This window comes from Cariama cristata, unplaced genomic scaffold, assembly GCF_000690535.1.
Source record: "Cariama cristata isolate BGI_N322 unplaced genomic scaffold, ASM69053v1 scaffold6414, whole genome shotgun sequence".
Taxonomy (NCBI): Eukaryota; Metazoa; Chordata; class Aves; order Cariamiformes; family Cariamidae; genus Cariama; species Cariama cristata.
In genome coordinates, this window is record NW_009614616.1 from 1 (window position 1) to 20,379 (window position 20,379).

At 34.9% G+C, this 20,379-nt stretch overlaps 1 protein-coding gene across 1 annotated transcript in view; it reads left to right on the top strand.

Moving 5' to 3' along the window:
- The first annotated feature begins 12 nt into the window (after window positions 1-12).
- Window positions 13-20,379, top strand: part of SLK (STE20-like kinase) — a 46,581-nt gene continuing 26,214 nt past the window's right edge. Inside the window, exon 1 of the mRNA XM_009699484.1 lies at window positions 13-162. Within this exon, the coding sequence (XP_009697786.1) occupies window positions 13-162 (150 nt within the window). The remainder of the gene's footprint in view (window positions 163-20,379) is intronic.

Consider the following 20,379-nt stretch of genomic DNA (forward strand, 5'->3'; position numbering starts at 1 on the left):
GCAGGAGGGAAAATGTCCTTCTTCAACTTTCGCAAGATCTTCAAGCTGGGTGGTGAGAAGAAGAAGAAACAGTACGAGCACGTCAAAAGGGATTTGAACCCTGAGGAGTTCTGGGAAATTATAGGAGAGCTGGGAGATGGTGCTTTCGGTAAAGTGTTCAAGGTAAGGGCAAGCGGGCAACTCGAGTCACTTGTAGTATTGCGCGTAGCTAAAAAATGAGTTGTAGCATTGCTTCCGAGTTCAACACTGTCTAAAGCTTGCCTGTCTGTAAGCTGTGTCACCTTGGGATACCTGTTGTCAGCATCAAGTTTCCGGAGAACTTGGTTAGGCCGGTAAGCACTGCGCCCACCTGCTGCCCTGCCAGAAGGGACGTGTCCCGAGTTCCCGTGGTGTGTCGGCTGGAGAGCAGAGCGTGTGATCCAGATGCTTCTTGTCCACAGAGGCTCATGAAACTAAAGATAGAAAAGACCTATTAGGTCATTGTCCCGCCTTCTGCTCCACCCTGCCCGTTGCTGAATCGCTCACTTCTCCTGTATTTTGGTTTTTTTGGACTCGTGTACAGTGTACAGCTTCTAACCTTACAAAGACTTACACAGAACTTAAGTGTGAAGTTAAATATTTTTTTTTTTTACAAAGTTTCTGTACGGAGGGAACCCCAGGAACAGTAAAATTGACTTGTGTACCTTGTCTAGTTTATAGGGCCAAGCTCATGTTGCTTTTAGTGGACATTCTCGTGTCTTGTTCCATGTGGAATTGAATTAAATAGTTGTGTTATCTTGGCTTTCCTTACATGGCAGAATTCCTATGTTGGATCTCCTAACTTTTCTCAGTTGTTTGATCTTTAAATCTTTAAGTATACAGATACAAGTAGTGTTTTTAAGGATGCTTATCTAAATTTTATCAAGCAAAGTAGAGTATGATGATATAGATATAGCGCTGCTAGTGTGTGACAAGACTGTAGCTTTCAGGCAAATCTTTAGCTACTTTTCCCCTTTCTAAAAGGGCATTAATGTTCGATGTTTGGTTTAGGGATAGTGTGGAAAAAAACATCATGGAGGATGAGCATGAGAGAATTGGGGGCCTGACATGAATTGGTACTCTGGAGCAGGTTCTTGAGACTAGAAAAAATAACAGTATGAGAAAGAATAGCATTTACAGTGTTTCTGAGAGCTAATTCAGTCAATAAACATTGATATTTAGAGTACTGCATTTGAGAGTTTATGAAATCTGGGTACTTACGAAACCTGTGCTATTTTTGGTAGAAATTATTTTAGATTTCATTGTACTGTGGTGTTACTTGTTTGTAAGTTTCAGCAAAAGAGCCACAGTTAGTTCAGAATGCTAGGTGGTTTTTTTTTTCACCCTAGGAATTTGTGTCAATGTTCTATTTTAAGAGCACCTAGTTTATTTTGATGTTGGTGTAATGTGTAGTCTGGATGGTGGTTCTCATGTCAGTGTGGAAGATTAAAGATTTTTTTTGTTTAAAATGACTGGGAAATATGTCTGAAGTTGGTATATCATAAAGCTTAGTGACTATAAAAACAATGTTGTCTCTAACGGCATTTGCAGAGTATTAAAGTTTTTCTTTAAACTTCATAGTGGAATTTTGATGCCCTTTCCATGAATATAATGCTCTGTCCCATAGTGATGACTGGAGAAGCCTCAAAGATACAATACTAAATGTGTTCTCCTCCTCCCGCACATGCATTTCCACTCCCATCCTCAAACCTCTTTCTTCTCACTTCATGTTTATCTTTAGACATGTCTGTATTAGCAATAGTCTGTAGAGGAAGGTGTCTGAGCAAGACAACTGGTAAATTTTGCATTTCAGTGTACTGTGTGTACAACAGGAAAGTTTTTTTCCAGTTGGATTTGATTTTTCACTTTGAGATTTATTTCTGAATGTGAAAGGACAGTGTTAATTGTTGAAACTGATTTTTTCAAAATTAAACACTATTAAAAAATTCTGACTAGACTTATACATTCAGTTACACTGGTAAACTTGTTGAAAGTAGCACATGTGAAAATTAACAGGTACTAGTATTCCTGGAAAAAAAATCTCTTACTGCATGTATTCAGCAGCATTCATTTTGTTTCCAACTAATTTGAGAAGGAGGATTAAGCACCGATACTAACTGTACTCATGTTCCTGCATTTGAGCATGCTTGGCAATAAACTGTTTCGAAAACAAAGGTGTTTTAGCTTGTTCTTTCTTGGTTATACACCTCGAGAAACTGCAAGAATAGCCATTCAATACCTTCTCAAATTTTGGAATCAAAACTATAAACTAGAACAAAACTGTCAATGTTTGAAGACCTTGTCTTTAAGTAATGTAAATGTTGGGGGGTTGGGAGTTTTAATGTTGTTTGTGTGGTGGTTTGTTTTTTTAATGAAAAAACCAAACACCCTAGTGTCAGTTACATTTGCCAAAACTGCATTTGCTTTTATTTAAGATCCTAGGAGTCAGTGTGTGACAGGGTTTTGGCAGATATATGGTAAAAGGGAATTGCCAGATAAATAAGGCTTTGTATGCTTTGGACTTCTAATAAAAAATAGGTTAGATTGGTTACATGCTATGATTTCCCGTAAAGAAGTATTTGGTTTACTTGTGTAACTCATCTTTTGGATGAAGTATCAAATATTTAAATAAAAACTTGAAAGCAACTCTTAAAAGATTCTGACAGTACTATGAAGCCTAGCTGATTATATTATTTACATAAAAAATGCTATGTCTAGTGATAACTAGTTTTGTATACAGAAGTCTTAAGGATATTGAAAACTTGTGATTCATTCCCATTCTTCCCAATCAAGTACAAGGGTCTTGCTTACTTTTTAATAACTTAGCCAAATTACTAAAGAGCTTATTTCCTTTGAAGCTGTTTGTTCTAGTTTTCTAAAGCTTTCTTAGCCCTGACAGTTCATACATTTGTATTCACTGACTTCTAAGTAATGTTTAGAAATGCTGTATTTCTAAGTGTTTCGACTGCTGTTGCAGGTCTCTTGTGATCAGACGAGCTATGTAACTGCAGACCACTGATGGCAAAGGTTTGTGATTGTATAGGACTTGTCATTCTAGCCCTTTTCAGCCTCTTCAAAGAGACCACTTTTAGGCTGTTTTCTTTTTGCTCTTGGCTAATGGATAATGGTGTAGTTTTCCATCCTTTTTCAATTTATAGACCCTTGCAGTGCCTCAGTATCAGGAGATGGCCCTTATAAAGAGAATTTCGAGATTGCTGATGATAGACTTTTTTCCAGTCTCTTTTAATTGCCTTTCATGGATTATTTAGAATTACTGGATGGACTGCCAGATTCTGACAGCCACTGAAGAAGTATAATATTAGCATTGGAGGATGATTTCAACTTTGACATTTGGCAGTTTGATCACAAACTACTTTTTTTTTTTCTTTTTTTTTTCTTTTTTTTAAATAAAGGAACAAAAGAAAGACAGTTTAAAACCTGATCAAATTAAGAGCAGTTAAATCCCCTGAAAAAATCTTAGGTTCTCAGTGTTAAAATTAATTGTAATCTGTTTGGTTTAGAAATTAGTTACATTATTACATCATATGACTTTATTGTGTGTTACATTGCCTTATTGTATCAAATATCACTTCAGTGCGCATAGTAAACATTGCTTTAAGGTAAATCAATGTAAGTAAGTGTTAAAGGCTTTCATCAGCTTTAAGCTACTTTCTAAATTCCCGGAAGTTAATGTTCAGATGGTGTGAAAGCAGACCTTTAAAATGCCTAATGTGTTCTGTGGCGCTTTCTTGCTAAATTTCCTGATGGAGAGTCTTTACCATACAGATGCACATAACTAACTAAAATGCAGATGTCTTCCTAAGTTAACCTTTTGAATGAAATAAAGTGCTGGGACTATATTTCGTTAAAATTTGCCAGCCTTTTTGGTAGTAAGAACACTGTACAATAATATAAAAACATTTATATTGCAGAAAGGCATTTTCCTAGTGTTTAGTTGGTGTCATCTCCAAGCCCTTCACTAGAGGATACTCCTCCAAGAAATTAATGGTATTTTGACCATCATCATTATGATAATTATGGGTACCATCTGTACAATTACACTGATTTTAAGTCTTCTATGGGAACAGATTCTATAGTGGTAGAATATGTGGCAGTATACTGAGTAAGGTACAGGGTATCTCTATATGGCATGTGTATAGAGAGAGAATATATAATGTGTACATGTATTTTAATAGAAATTGACAAATTATTATAAAGAACCCTTTGTACTTGTCTGGTTTTGAATTGCATTCATGGTTCTTAGTTTGAATTGAAATATTCTCCCCATTTATAGTATCCCATTTATTACTCTGAATATAAGATGTTGGAAGCACTGTGTATGCAAGATTCTCATAGGAATTCGGAAAATCAAATATTTGTATTTCATTTGAAGTTACTAAGACAAGTTTTCCAACTCTCAGCAATAACTGGTGCTCGGTTAAAAAGTCTTATTCTGCTTTCTCTTTATGTTCAGAGCAGAAATGTTGTGGAAGTTGATAGCCATAATCATGGTGAACAGCATTACCCAACTACAACTACATTCAGTATTTATATATGCTTATATTTGCAATAGTGACCAATACAAACTCATCTCTGGCTAATGACAGTGGACTTTTGATAATAGTGTTTCTTCAAGTCCAATAAACTAATAATGTTGCTTCACTTCAGTTAAATACACTTCGCTTTCGTTTCTGTATTTAAAACAATTTTACCTGCATTGTACCTATATGACTTACAGGAGAGCTTGTTTTTGGTTTAATGTCTTCTACAGCAGGTAGAAACAAATAGTATTTTTAAACAGTGATTTAGTAAGACTGGACCTATTATATCATTTAATGATGGTGTGGCCTTAAGTCCTTTTGGTGCTGAAATATGAACTGATAATTGGTGGTTGCTTAGAATTACCTTTTGCGTACCACTAACATCATAACTTATTTTCTAATCCTAGAAAATAATCTAATTAGTCTGACCTGAAAACACAATCAGGGCAGAGCAAGGAAAATTTGTATTTCCTACTTTCTGTGGCGTTAGAGCATGTTCTTCTATATAATTCCTACAATTGGATATTGCAACTTGAAGTTATCTTAATGATACTAATGTATCATGCTGCTTGCTAGGGTGGATATCTTTTACATCTGTAGTTTAACACTCATAGGAATAGATTTTGACCACTTAATATCTAAGCTGAGGCACTGATAGGCTGGTTTTTGCCTGCTCTTTATCTTTTGATTTACGCTGTGTCATTAGCTCCACTAATTCTTTAGAAGAATTTGTTAGAGCTGTTGGAACTCAAGAACATTCCTATATAAAAGATACAGTTCCCTGTGGAAGGATGTTGCTTGAGTTTTTCTGGAATCCTGTGTGTTTGGTACTAGTTGGAAGATAAATTCACATTTGAAAATTTCCGGTCAAATACTGTGTTTTGTGAACCTGAAGTTTCATGTGTGACTCTGCCATAAGCCTAGACCTGGAAAGAGAAAACAGGTGAAAATGTCCTAAATTGAATTTTAATACATAAGAATGAATCAGTGCAGAACTTCTGGCAATTTTGATTAAAATTGTTTGCGGTACTAAATATATTTTGTTCCAATCTATTTTCATTCATAATTGACTAAATCAGTTGACCTCTGATTAAACTGGAGCAGTAAAATAGTGCAGTTGTCCTCAGGAGATCTGAATTAATAATATTCGCTTAAATGCTGTGTTGCTCTGTTTAGCCATAGAGGCATTAGTAGATAGAGAGTTGATTTACTCTCAAGACACTAATGTATAAGATAGCAATGTTCAATTTTAAATATTTAGTTTAAGTAAAATAGAACTACAACTTTACCTAAAGCTTGCTGAGAACAGGAATTTCTGTAAAAGTAGCCTGGATATTTTAGGGCTGCTGTGAATGGTCTAGATGAAAAAAGATGTGTGACCATTCATAGAAGACAAATGATTTTAGTCTTGCTGATCAGCTTGGTGAGTTGCTCTATAATGTTATCTTTATTTTCATGCTATTGCAGTTTTGACACATTGAAGATACCAGATAAGGAAAAGGTGATATCACTGTTTTAAACCCTGGGAAATATGTCAAGGGGAAAGTTTTATAGAGCTCTTTACACTTATTGTCACTCTAGCTAAGTTTTCTGAGGGAATGAGTAGTGCAAGAAAGTCATCTATAGATAGTAAGCTGAGATAATTTTCTTGTTTTAAATGGCTTTTTGCGGAAAGTAATATCTCCTTTCCATTTTGTCTGTAGCAAGGAAATGTTCTAAAGTAGGAAGTATAGCACATGTTTTGTCTTGCTTTTTGGACAACTTTAAGTCACTTGGCTTAAAATCAGCATCACAATACTTAACTCAGGAGTAATGTATTGTCTGTCTGTTGTGTTCAGAATTAAAACTGCAGACAAGTTTGTGGAGGATAAATATAGAATGTTCATGCTCACTCCTTGGTAAGGCAGTCATCTTTTCCAAGGTGTGAGCACAGTTATATAAACTGTTTAAAACTCTAAATAAATAGGAAATCATTATTTGATTTTATTTATCTATGTTTATAAAAGTTGCTAATTTTGTTCATGTCATCTGGTATTTCATATTTCTTAGCTAACTATTTCTGTAAGTGCTTGGGCTGTTGGTTTCTTGTCTGGAATGTAAAACTTTGGATTTCAGGCATAAGCTAAATGTGACTGTTTAACGTTGTCAAATAGACTGCAGAATTAAGTTTCTTTAAGCTTTTCTAACTTGGTGAAATAATTCTTCATATGCAAGTCAGATTCAGTCAATTAAATAATTCTGATAGGAGCTAAAAATGTTGTGGTACTGTTTGGGGACAATTTTTTTTTTTTCAGTTGGTTTTGTAGACAAATTGGTTAAACCTTTTGAGCTTAATCTTTGGCAGGGAAGTAGTCCTCCAGTAGTATAATTCTCCAAGCAGTAATACATGATACTGTTGCAGAGCAGTAGTTCACAAGTTTCTTTTGGTGGTGACTCAAATTCTAGTTTTGACCACCCCATAAACAATATTGAAGAAAAAATTTGTTGGCTTTGTACTTGCAAATGCCACAATCCCCAGTCTGGGATTTAAAATTTTTTTTTAATTGAATGCGGTTATGAGTGGGCCTTACATATTTCATGTACCATGACCCACATTTTGAGAATCTCATAAGATTATAAGCATCATTCTCCTTCAACAACAGTTGTACCTCTGTAAAAGAGGCAGCATGCCTCTCTGCTTTGAGATCTTAAATGCATTTCTTGAGACCCTGGTGCCTGAAGTGTTGGTTTTGGATGGTTTTTTGGTCTTTGCTTCTTTGTACTCCCCCAATAACCTTTATTTATATTCAGATTATACATAGAATTGACGAATTCATGTTGTCTCACCTCTTTTGCCTATTGTCTTACTTTACAGTGGCTGCCAAATTACTCCAATGTAATGCTTGTGCTGTCTTTTCATTTGATACTGTTTGGATTGTTCCAGTTTTCAATGTTTAATAAAACCATGAAATTTTACAGTTAGAAAACAAAGCAGACTGAATTAATAGCACAGAGTAAAAAAAAAAAAAAGATGATGTTTGATAATTTTTCTCCAAACCCATGCAAAATACATATTGTTACTCCCTCTAATTCATTTTTGTTGGCTTTATAACATGATTACAGTATGGAATGCTTGAAAGAAATGTTAACTGTCAAATATGTCATGTGGAGACACTTTTTTTTTCCACTTAGAAATGGGAAAGAATCTTTTTAGAGAGAAAGAAGACCTAGTACTTGCAGAATATTTTTGAAGGATGTCAGGCAATAAAAATTGGCTAAGTAATATTCACTGAAAGCTAGTAGGCTGCCTCAAACCACTCTGCAATGGTATTCATACTTCAACAAAAAATTAAGGCTTCACTGTAAATGTTAATTTTCCATTGGCATTTCAAATTTTCTGTTGAATATACTCTACGTTTGTGATAAAAACCAACTAAAGTACATGCAGCAGAAGATTCACCTAAAACAAAAAATTCACAATAAAATAGTAATGGAAGATTCTTCGTATATTTACTGCACTTACTTAAACTATCATATTTTGTTTTAGGAGGACATACTGTTTCTTAAAGCAGTTCTAAATGTATGTAAAAGCAAGTTAGAATATTAAAGTTACAGATTTTTCTTGTTTATTTTTACTCTTTTGAATTAAGACTGATTTACAGTATTCTGTGGGATTGCATGTGTTTTATACAGAGAGGTTAATGTAAAACAGCTAAGCATGAATGGTGATTTAGAAGCTAAGAGAAAAGCACAAACTCTTTCCAAAAAAAATAGCCATGTTTATATTTTTGAGCCATTTTCTATGTAGTTAATTTCCTATAGCCTACAGCAAGAAATTGCTCAAGCATAGATTCATACTTCAATCAAGTTCCACCCAAAATCTGGCTTTAAGAAGGTTCTGATTACCTGAAGCATGCTACTCTGATATGATTTTTAATTTTTACTGATTTTTCTATGGAGAAGAATATGAGGAAGTGAAAAAGTGGGATTGTACTACAATAGCCAAATCAATTTATTGATTAGCGTTTAAAATTTGCTAAATCTCTCCTTACTACAGAGGACTAAGTGACTGTTACCTTAAAGGGTCAGTCTTAAAAATTAACCTGTTGGTTGTTGCTTCAGAAAATCTGAAAGTGAAGGAGGCATTGAGAAATAAAGGGACTTTATAGAATTTTTCTGAGGTTGCATTAATGCAGTTATTGAACGTATGGGTGAGCAGAGAGTAGAAGGGCAACTGTACAGTCTGAAGTTTTTTGGGGAACCATTACCCTAGAACTTAAGTTGTGCCTACATCAAAATTGTTTTACTTAGTATGAAAGCAATAGTGAATCCCCATGCTAAGACGGAAATGGTTTTGAATCCATCTAGCTTGATAATGAATTGGAGAAGACTGTCCCTTTACTTTCTTCATATCTTATTGAACAGCGTTTTAGATCTGTCTGAGACTTTCTTGTTTAAGGAAGACTTTAAGGAACTGGGATTTGTCTCTAGAAATGTTTAGTCATAACCATCATTCAGAAAACAGTGTTCTGAGGGAAGTTACTGTAAATTTGTTAATGATACAGTAATAACTTGGAAATACTTTTTGCACTGGAATTTATTCTTTCTTTATCTTGTAGGTAATGGTTCTCCTGGCATGGATTTATGCTGTAAAACCAAAGATTTCTCTAGCACATATCTAGATTTCACATTATAGAAGATGACTTTCACTTGTATTTCTAAGCAGTACTTTACCAGGAAAAGAGTTAATACTTTGTAATCAGAAGGCAGTAAAACCTTAATAGAGAAATGTCAACTGAGTGCTTCAGCAAGAATTAGCGTGTTGCAATAAACCCTCATCTCCTTCACAGCCTTTGTCTCAATCAGGCTTTATTCAATTCATATGCTGCCTTTTTTTATTTTCTAAAGTTCAGTCTTGTTCCTGCTCCACCTTCAGCTTTTCCTGTTTGAATTGAAGAGGTCCAACCTTTTTAGTCTGCTTTTTATAAAACAACTGCTTGACCCTTTAATGATTTTTAATTGTCCTTCTCTCATTCTCTTACTTGCTCAACTTCTGCAGATGCCAGTCTTTCGGTTCACCATGCAGACAAACTGTTCTGTTTTTCACTGCTTGGTGGTCATGGGTCAGAACCATAGGTATGTTCAACTACATTACATTGTGAAAACTGTGAACTGTGATCTTCCCTGGGAAATACGGTTAGAAGACTCTGAAAAAGAAAGAACCCCAAACCAAACTTGAATCATTCCAGTAATGTGGAGAAATGGGTACTCTTTAGAGTTAAGCCAAGCTTGTTTTCACTGTTTCACCCTTTCCAACTAGTTTTTACTAATAGTGAAGATGCACTAACCAAATTTATAAGTAACCTGAAAGAAGGAAGCACTATCTGCTATTTTTCATCTCTGGAGAGGGAAGTCTGAAAGCTTAAGGATCACTATATAAACAAGAATACTGTCACGTGTTTCTTATTGATTGACAGGGATAGCTGGGGTACCTGAAAATGCCTCCTTTGCTTTTGGCTGTATCGAGAACTTTAAGCTGTCTCTTAGTAGCAAACTTAGATGCTCTGGTCAGCTTAATAACCCTAGATGTTGTTTGTTAATTTAGCGTGTTACACTTAAATAAAAACAAACAAAAACCTACACATGTACCCTAGCATTTTAAATGTGAAATATAAAAATGAGCAAGTGTACAGACTTGCTAATTCTCCTATTTGTGATGTCCACTTCAGTGTTCATGGATGCTGTTGTAACTTGTTTAGTTGACCCATCGTGGGACACCACCTTTGAGCCAGTGCGATATAAAAAGATTCTTTTGAATCTCTGAAAAGCACTAAAACAATATGGGACTATGATACGAAGTGAAACAGTCCATAACACATCTTCTCAAAGTGGTGCATTTCAATAGCTTTAGTAAGTACAGAAGCAACTTTTGAATGATGAGTGGCTGGGTCTTTACCATAACTGTTTTCCACCACAGTTTCCGACAATGCAAGTCAATGCAGCCAGAGTTCTGGCAGCGTATTGCCATTCCCACCTCCTTCCTTCTGACAGGTCTGGTGCTTGCCAACCCCATGATGATCTGGTTCAAGGAACTAAGCCACCCAAAAGCTGATTGTACATGTAATCTTCTTGGCTTCCCAGACCAGCTCACGGGAGGGCCAGACAAGTGACAGTGCTGATAGAAGGGAAAAATGACAGGACAGTGTCAGCATTGGCTTAAATAGCTGTAAAAGGGAAGCATCAAGGTGGCATATCAATATTCTGAAGTTGTTAAGGTATGTTAGATGAATGCTTTTTGTCAGGACAAAAGAAAAAAAATAGATGTACTTCTGTTGTCTAAATCGTGCTGTTAGCAACGCTACTGATAAAAAGGCAGTTTTGCTAAATGCAGCTGTTGGTATTGTTATTGTTATCAGTAGTTCTATTCCATTGCATCACTGACACTCATTCTAGAAGAATTTTGTTGTAAGACATATCTTTAACTGGAAATTTACTTAAAGCCTCTGTTCCCAGTTTTGTTTCAGGTGGTGATTCTTTTCTCTACTTTAGGTATGCTACATAACTGCTAGAAGAGAATGAAAATTTTTTAAGCCTTCTTATTTGGCACTAAATTTACCAGTATGAAGAAAGTACAGAAACTGAATTGAATTTCAAGAGCGAGCATAGTGCTTTGAAGCAAGAAATGGCTTAGATAATTTTCCAAAAGGAATGGAATTCTGCATTCCCTCTTGCTGTACAAATAACACAACAAAAGATAGCCCTCTGCTTCAAAAAGCCTTCAGCCTAATAAAAGAATAAAAAAGTAAATGAGAGAAAATGAGGAGTAGGAGAAGGGAGGGAGTCTTGTCAAGGAGAAAACTACTTCATCACCAGCCGTGCTGGTGCATCCTCATTGCTGTCACTTCTTGGGGATATGGGCACAATAAAGCTTTCATAATTCCATTAAAAGTAACATTGCCACACTATTAAGAGACACGAACCGTACTTCCTCTTGAACATCTTGTGTGTTTAACTGTTTGCAGTGTTTAACGTTATCATGATACTCAGCAGTTCTGTTGGAGGAAGAACACTGTTCCTACATTGCATGAAAATCTTTTACTGATAGAAGCTCACAAGTTCATTAGTTGGCAAAAGTCTGAGTAAAGCAACTGTTTTCCCTTTGCATCTTTTGTGCATCAAGCTCTGCAAAGAGAGTTGAAATGTTTCATCTTGATTTTTTTTTAATCTGGATTTGTTTTTAATAATTTCATCGAGTAATGCAATTATTGCTATGGCCATTTGTATTTATCACTAGCATATTAGGTAAATTCCAAATGGATTATGCTAATCAGTAAAATGACAAACAGCAAGTGCAAAAAAAATCACAATTTGAAAAAATTGTCATCAGCAGCATGCTTCTAAATTGAAATTTCTTTTGAAATCAGCTGATAATGAATGGGATTGGCATTCATAGAGTTTCTCAAAGTAGTCAGTTTTCTTAATTGTTTAGTTGCCTAAATTCATTAATTAGAAAATCCCCAACAAACCAAACAATCTGAAAGGCAGCATCAGAAGCAACATGTTCCACTACTGTGCTGAATATGAATGAAGTTTACGTACAGAACCCAGGATGCTATTTTTGTGGCACTTAAATAGCCAATTTTCAAGGAATACCAAATGTTTATTCAGATGGCTCTTTCTCATCACTTGAGATGTCATACTTGCAGCACAAAGATAGCTAGCTCATTATAAACTGTATGTGAGGCAACCTTTCTAACTTGCATGTCAGAAGATTTAACTTTTTTTTTCATGAGATGGTATGTAGCTTTAGGGTTATTACTTAAGACTCATAAGAAAACTACTGGCAAGTCCCAGACTGTACAATTGTTAAATAGCATACATCATCATAGAGAATTTTATAATTAATAAAGTTAATTGCAGAACTGACTTGAAAATAACTTGTTTACATTAGAGAGCTGAAAGATGCTGGCTTAACTATATTGATTTCTTTTTTTGTTGTTGCTGTCTTTGTAGCTTGTTTCTGTTAGATTGTTTTAAAGATATGTACATAAGGAAGCAACTTCCCTCTAGACTTCTAAATTTCCCGTTCTTTTTAAAATATATTAATACCATAAAGAGACTCTGAATTGGTTTCTGTAACAATTTTACATTAAAAAAAAAATCAGGGATGATGTTGTACAGCTTTTTTATGAAAGCTGTCAAAAGCTACTCTACTTCCTTTTTTGTTACTTCAGAAATAGGGGAAGTTTCATCTTAACAGACTAGAGCATGCATGGAGCAACAGAATATATGCTTTGATTGTTTTGCAAGAGCTGTTGCCAGTTTTAATGTGGTATTGATGTAGTCACATTTCATTTCCCTGTTACAACTGCATCTTTTTGTAAAATACTGAATATTAAATTGCCTATATAGTTTATATTTTTTCCTTAAAATATATGAAGTATACTTTGTCCTGCTAAAATGATCAATAAAGAATGAAATAGGGTGATAATGCTTCATCTTGTTTCATTTAATCTTTCCCCTCTGGCTATTTAGCTGTGCTCATTACAAGTCTTGAATATTGTTCACATTGCAGTATCAAATTATACAGAACCTTTTCCCAAACTGCCCAGATTTTTGAGCTAGTAAGATGTATATACTTTAAATGACAGTTAAGTTACCTCTGTTATATCCCATCATCTTCCACAATAAATACGTAAAATAAATTGTCTTAGTACAGGTCTTTAAATGCTTTCCTTCTGCTATATTGAATGTAGAGTTTTAATAATATTCTTTACTTTTTTGACAGCACATTTTTTTTTATCTTAATGACTGTGTCACATTTCATTTCTATGACTGTGTAGTTTCCTTAGTAACGTGTCAGAAGGTCTTTGTTGAAGGGTTCTTAAAGTTCAAAGAAATTGTCATTTTTCTTTATTATTTTGTTGACTTGTTCATTTCCAGTTTGGAAAGACAGAATTTTCTATGCTCAAGTCAGATGTGGTTCTTTTTGTTGTTTTGTTATACATAAATATCTGTGCTGGGTCAGCACCCAGCTGTACCCATCTTCCATCCAATCTGGCTAAAGGCTCTGGGCAGAGAAGATCCCAATTTTGTTCTGTAACCTAACTGCAAGGAACAGGGTAAGGAGGAACTGTGGGTTAACCTAGCCACTTTTTTTTTTTTAAAAAATATTCTAGGTTGATATGTGTACATCTGTGAATGTAGACTATGTAGTCTGTAAAGTGCTAGTAAACAAAATGACTTAGTGCTACATGAAGCCAAAATGCTCTGTGGTATATCTGTTTGCAGGAAGCTACAGACTTTGCTTTCACAACTCCAAATGTCTCCCTTGGAAAAGATGTTAGCAGGGGTAACACTGGCTCTCTGAGCCTATGTGAACTAAAGCACAGTTACAGGTGTTAAATGACTGGAAGCAAGATTATAGCATGGAATCCTCCCAGATAAAGGAGTCGGAGGTTTCTTAAGTCCTGTGTTCAAACAAATCATAAAATTATCAAGAGCAAATAATAAAATTCTCAACTCTCAACCTGGCAGCATGATAGTTTCCTGAAAAAACAACAGTCTGGAGACAGCTTCAACTCTGGCTTGTTGGTCGTCTTAAAAGTAATTCTAGTGAACAGCTAGAATTAGCAATTTTTTGATTAAAAATTATTTCTTGATATCATTGTTTCTTGGGAGCATTATTAATTTACGTCATCTAGAGTAAAGGTGTGTTTATTGCTGGAATAAAGACTTAATTTTAAGCTGTAGTGACTAAAATATACTTGTAAATTAATAAGCAGTAAGCATTATGGGTTTTTTCCTAATGACACAAGATGGAATAAATAACTGTGGGATATCTGTAACCCACGATGAAGATAGACTGGGCTGCTATCTTTCCTGGGAAGTTTTAAGTCAGTTTTGGCTGACATTGTCTGGTGCTGGATAAAATGGAGAAGACCTCTGCCAGCAACTGTTAGTGTCCTCTGCAGATGAAAGGTACTGGCAAAGCAGCTTAGTACTAAAGGGATAAATCTTAATTTGTCACACCTCCCCCTTCTTAAATATAGGAGTTAATTGTAGTGCAGAATTGTGTATTTTAATGCTGCTTTTGCAAGTAGTATGTACAGTTACTAAAACTGAATTTAGGAAAAAAATACCAGTCCTTTGCACTTATACCTCTGACACCACTTAATGTTTTAGTTGGAAATGTTTTCTCAATATTGTCAGCTGGTTTTCCCAGTTGCTTTTATATGTGCTATCATGCAACAAGAGAAGGGAAAATAAGAATGTGCTTTTATAAAACAGCATAGCATATTTTGAAGATTTTCTTGCTGATGTTTAGCAATTTTTATTATTTTCTTATTTTTGTTCTGTTTTTTTCAAATGGATTTGCTTAAATAAGAAGAATGATGCTGAAATATGATGTAATCTCCTCTGTTAAATTTTCTCTAAAGGACTGTTTCCATTATTTTGCACATGTTTGCCAGTTCAGCCCTGGTACTTTTCAAATATGCGTATAAATATTCCTTCTGATTTCAGTGACACAATGCATGAATCAGAACGGGAACTCTGCTTAGCTAGTGTACAAAATACCACAGAATTAATGAAAATACATGAAGGGAATCAAGAAGTTAAACATGAAAATTTTATTCCATACCACTCCCCAAAATAACTTGTGGAATCCTCAGAAACCAACTGTGAAGGAAGCAGAAGAACCACAATAAGTACTAAGTACAAGAATAATGTTAGAAGAGTGAAGTTGTCATGGAAACCACTCCAAAACTAGTGTAGCCGCAAAGGCAGCACCAGACCACAGTATCATAAAGATGTGCTTCAGTAGTCTGGGTTGAACCCTGACCTCCACTTTGTTAGTAGTACTGTTTGCTTGCAGGAAATAGAGGCACTTTTACCTACACTTTATTTCAGTATTTTTTCCCTGGCATCAAACATTTCTTAAGTAGAAGAAACCGTATAGTAGGTAGTTATGATACATTGCGCAGGCAGGGAAAATTTTTGGCTCATCAACTGTAGTTCAAGGGTGTATCATCTTCTGTGGTAGATACTATCCTTTCATTATCTTTTGAATAGTTCTTTTGTAACAGTCATTTCAACAAGTTTCAGCAGGTATAACTGAAGTTAGCTGGTTTTTAATTCCTTGGACCAACCACATCTATAATTATACAAAAAATTTAAATACTCGATAGGTTTTTTTAGTACTACTACAATTTTGAACATTGTATGGTGACGACTGGTGCAAAGTAAAATAGCTTCTTTGAAATGACTGGCTCATCTTAATTTCCAGAAATCTGTGGAGGTTGCCATCTCCTTCATTGGCCTAACTTGTGATTTATTGTTAAAACTGTGGTTTAATATTGCAGAGGTAGCTATTCGCTCTTGAATTCCAACCGGTACTTTTAATTAATTTTCTCAACATTTGATGTTAGAATTAATGCTTCCTTTTATCTGATTAATTAAAATAGATTTTTTTTTCTAAAATTCAGTAATAAAAAACAGCTTTCCATGTTTAGAAAAGACGTTTGAAGACTTGATACTGGTCAATCCTGCAGGTTTTTTTTAGTTTCAAAATGCACAGGATTATGTTAAATATAGTATAGTAAATTTATACAAAACAAAGAGCAGTGTAGTTTTTCCAGTAGATCACACTGATTCTTAAAGATTTATTTGATCAGGCTGTTAAAATCTGAAATTATAGTTATTTTTTTTTCCTTGGTTCATATGTTTAAGAAAGCGTAAGATCCACTGCTTTCTGGTAGCTCTGAGAAACAGCTCGTGCCTTTGTTTTGTACAAGGACAGTTTTTCAGTACTGATTACTCAGGCATCATCAGAAGGCATATATAGAGCTAGATCTGACAGTCTGAGGTTTACAGAGAAGTGTAGCTTTTTATGTGCAAAAACATGTTTTTCTGAATACAGATGCACATCTTTTCTACTTTTTGGCAACTTTGATCTATGATTATGACCACAGGTTTGTTGAGAAAAATGAGTCAGGAAAAACTTCTGTATTGATTTGTTTTGCTGTCCGCAAAACATGCGATGCGGTTATATAACATCTCAGAAGAGATCAGGCATCAGGAAGAAAGGTGATGAAATATTTTCTGTCTTGTATTTCGGCTTTGTTACCGGTTGGCTGAACAATGGATGAAGGATGTATTTAACTTTTTGCAGTTGTAAATAGTGTTTAATTTTTAGATGTCGACATCCTGCATCACAGGAGAGGAGCTGCACAGTTGGGAAGGAAACGTTTGCTGGTGATAGGAAACTGAAACAGCTCCTCACAATCAAGGCTGAAACTTCACATTGGTCGTTTAAAGATGAAAGACTATGGGTTATCTCTGAGCTGTAATCCTATTACTCTGCAACCGTGGCTCTGCTCTCCCTGCTGTCCATGGCTGGGAAAATGCAACTTCTTGGCTGAGTGCCCAGACAGTAAACCTGCCTTTTAATATTCTGCTATGAGTCTCTTCACAAAGCTTCTAGCTCTGGAACTTATATTCGGTTATATGATACTGTATAAAAATGCAGGATTGATAGAGAGGAGTCACCAGTTTCACATACTCGCAGATCCTAGTTTTCTGTAGAATGGTTATTCTTTCTTGTACTGATAAGTTTTCGAATTTTTGCAACATTTTTGTCATTAGATGTCATTGCCATTTTAGTCTGAGGGATTTAGGTTCAAAGAGAAAGTAATTTGCAAGTTCTAATTTCTAAGATCATCTTTATTCTATGCAAACCTGCCATCCATCTTTGTAAAATTACTTTATCTTAGAATTAGGAGAATAAGAGTATTTTCCTGTGTGTTTTCTGCTAATAAGACTGACATCCATTGCCAGAACCATGCTGTAACATAGAGTTTGCTATTCCCTTGTGCATATTCTCTCTCTATAAGTAATGTTTGCTGCAGTAACCTTAAATATATAATCCAAATAGAAGTTTTGGTAGAAGGATTGTAATATTTATGTATTGTTGCATATAATAGTTAATAATATCTATGTCATATTGCATTAGTTAGATCTTGGGGGAATGGGTTATTCCAATTCAATTTTCAACCATTGTGTATGAATTTTTTAAAAAGATTAAATTTTGTTAATGAAAGAAAATTTCTCACCTCCTTTCTTCCTTGTCTACGCATAAGGCAGGGTTGAACCATAATCATTGAGGATGCCAGTTTGGATTTCTTAGCATAGGACTGAAGCTTAAATAACCTGTCATGGAAGCAGAATCAAATGTATTTAAGCAGAGCTTTTGGAATAACTTCAATTGGTAGTCGAGAGCTGAAATATAGGAACAAACTGCTAGACTACTGATACAGGACATATTTGAAAAGGCAGAACCTCTGAGTAGTAACATGAATGGTTATTTAACTTTAAATGTTCATGTACCCAAATGCAAAATGAGTATATGCAAATCAAGACTGCGTCTACACAAACATTTTTGCTCCTGCTCTGACCTTTGGAGAATGTTATGTACAGAAGAAAGACTTCAGCCAAAGTCTAGAAAAAATAAACATGCCCACACAAAGCTGTAAATCCTTTTTGTTCCTCTTAATCCAAAGGGTTTGTTGTCCCCCCCCCCCCCCCCAAATGCTACATAATCTTATGCGTCTACAGTAAAATCCTTTCCTACACAGTTCAAAAGAGCATATTTCTTACATACTACTTACAGCAACTCACATAGATGGGTATTTATTATAGAGTGCATTGTGGGGTGGAGATGAATAATGTCTTGTTCAAAAAGAACTTTTTAAGTCCTGTTTAAAATATATAAAGACTTTTTTTTTTATTTTCAGATGTAACTTGATGTATACTTAAAATGTTTTATCAGTCTTCAGAAATAACCAGTGGAAATCTGCTAATTCTAAAGCTTTTTTCTTTAAAGAACTGGGAAAAAAGTCTGGATCTAGACCTACAAAATGTTACTATCTCAAGTCAGAACAAAGGCGAACATTTTTTCTGTTTATAATTGTTAAGATGCTCATAAAGATAATCATACTGTGTCTATAATCACTTCTGGTTTTTAATGAGGTGTTCTAATAGAGCTACCACAAAGAGGAAATAAAAGAAACTTACTTAAAGCAGACTTCTAGTTACTTCAAGCAAATGGATCTGGGAAAAATCAAAATACAAAGTAGTCTGTCAATAGGAAAAAGCAGTGTATGCTATAAATGCAGCAGACTCCCTAGCATGTAATCATGCGTGCTAATTTACCAATGCCCCCCCTGCAAAGGTGAAACTGAATCTGAAAACAGTAACATCTGTTATTGTTACCTGATGTAGAAGTTTAAAACAGTTTTATTTAAACAAAATATTATTACCATTATATTGTTTACAGTCAAACTTGTGTAAAAATGAATTTTGGAATTTTTCTTTTTTTAAGTATCTTTCTTGTAAGATACAGTGGAGAGTGTGTGGCCATGCATGTTTCAATAAAGTAAATTTACAATTAATAGTTGAATTCTTTAGAAAGGTGCTTTAACAACCATTTTCCTGCACATGTAAAGCTACCGAGTCTAATTCTGTTGTGGAGTCAGACATCTGTTTCACCTTTCATGTTTAATTTACAGTGCAGCTCTAGAATAGGAAGGTTGGTCTTTCATTTTTGCTATAAAGCATGAAACCAAAACAAATGATGTTTGCGTTATTAAGCAGACCTTTTTATTATTAGAATGTGTGTTGGAAAACTTCTCAGTAGTTTGTTTTTGAATACTGTTATACAGATCCCTTATCTTTGTTGTTAAAAACGGGAAGGCAAATATTGAAGTTGGGAAGATCGGTTGTTTTTTGTTTTGGAAAGAATATTGAGATAAGAATACGTGTTACAGAAAAGCTTTGCCCTCAACATAAGATGAATCAGCTAGGACTAAGCTTATAAGTGTGTTTTGCTGTTACTGCTGTTTTACTGAATATTATCATAAACGTTTAATTTCAAATCTTTTATTCTCTTTTGCCACATTGAGAGAATTATTTATGGCTGTGAAAGTAATAACATTTAGACCTTGTAAATTGTTCTTAAGAATTCTTACTTGCTGTCTGATACCAGTATAACGAGATTTGGTGGCAAAAGTCAGGTTTTGGGATTCTTGCTGTGTCCTGTCCTGGGTTCAGCTCAACTAGGTTTGGGGCCAAGCTGCCCCATGTACCAGCAGAGAGACAGGATGAACCACCCTGTGATGTTTCACATTAGGAGTCAGAATTGCCCCTGCAGGTTCCTGTCTTTTGCCGCTTTGGACAGAGCCTACTTCACATTTAGTTTCATTTGAATGTCAAAAGCTAGGTGGAGTAAATCCAGGCCTTTTATTCATGATATTTATGTGTAATTGGTGAAGTAGACTTGAGTCCTACAACTTCTTTTATTCAGAGGCAAAAGGTAACCACTGGAAATGTCTTGACAAACTAGTGTTTTCATGATGACTTGAGAAAATACACCTTCTTGTTTAAAGTTTACTAAATTCTAAGTTACCATATTCCTTCAAACATAACTTGCAAGAGAATTACTAGAAAGCGTGTATATTTTGGGGGGTGTGTGTATATGTACACACACATATATAGGCTGTGTGTTTAATATTTGGTTATCACCCATATATTAAAAGAAAAATAATCTCACCTTGCCTAGTTTTCCTGGATTAGTTTCTCAGCAGTATTGCTGTGAATAAATATTTATAGCAACTGGTTTCTGATTTTTTTTGCTGTTTAAATAAGTTACCCTAATTATTTGTATGTAATTTCTTCTGTTTAAAAAAAGCCAAAGAATAAATGCATAGCAGAAATGCCGCCTTTTTTTTTTTTTTGGCCTCCCTTGGGTACCCCAAAAATCCCCCCTTTTTTTTTTTTTTTGCCT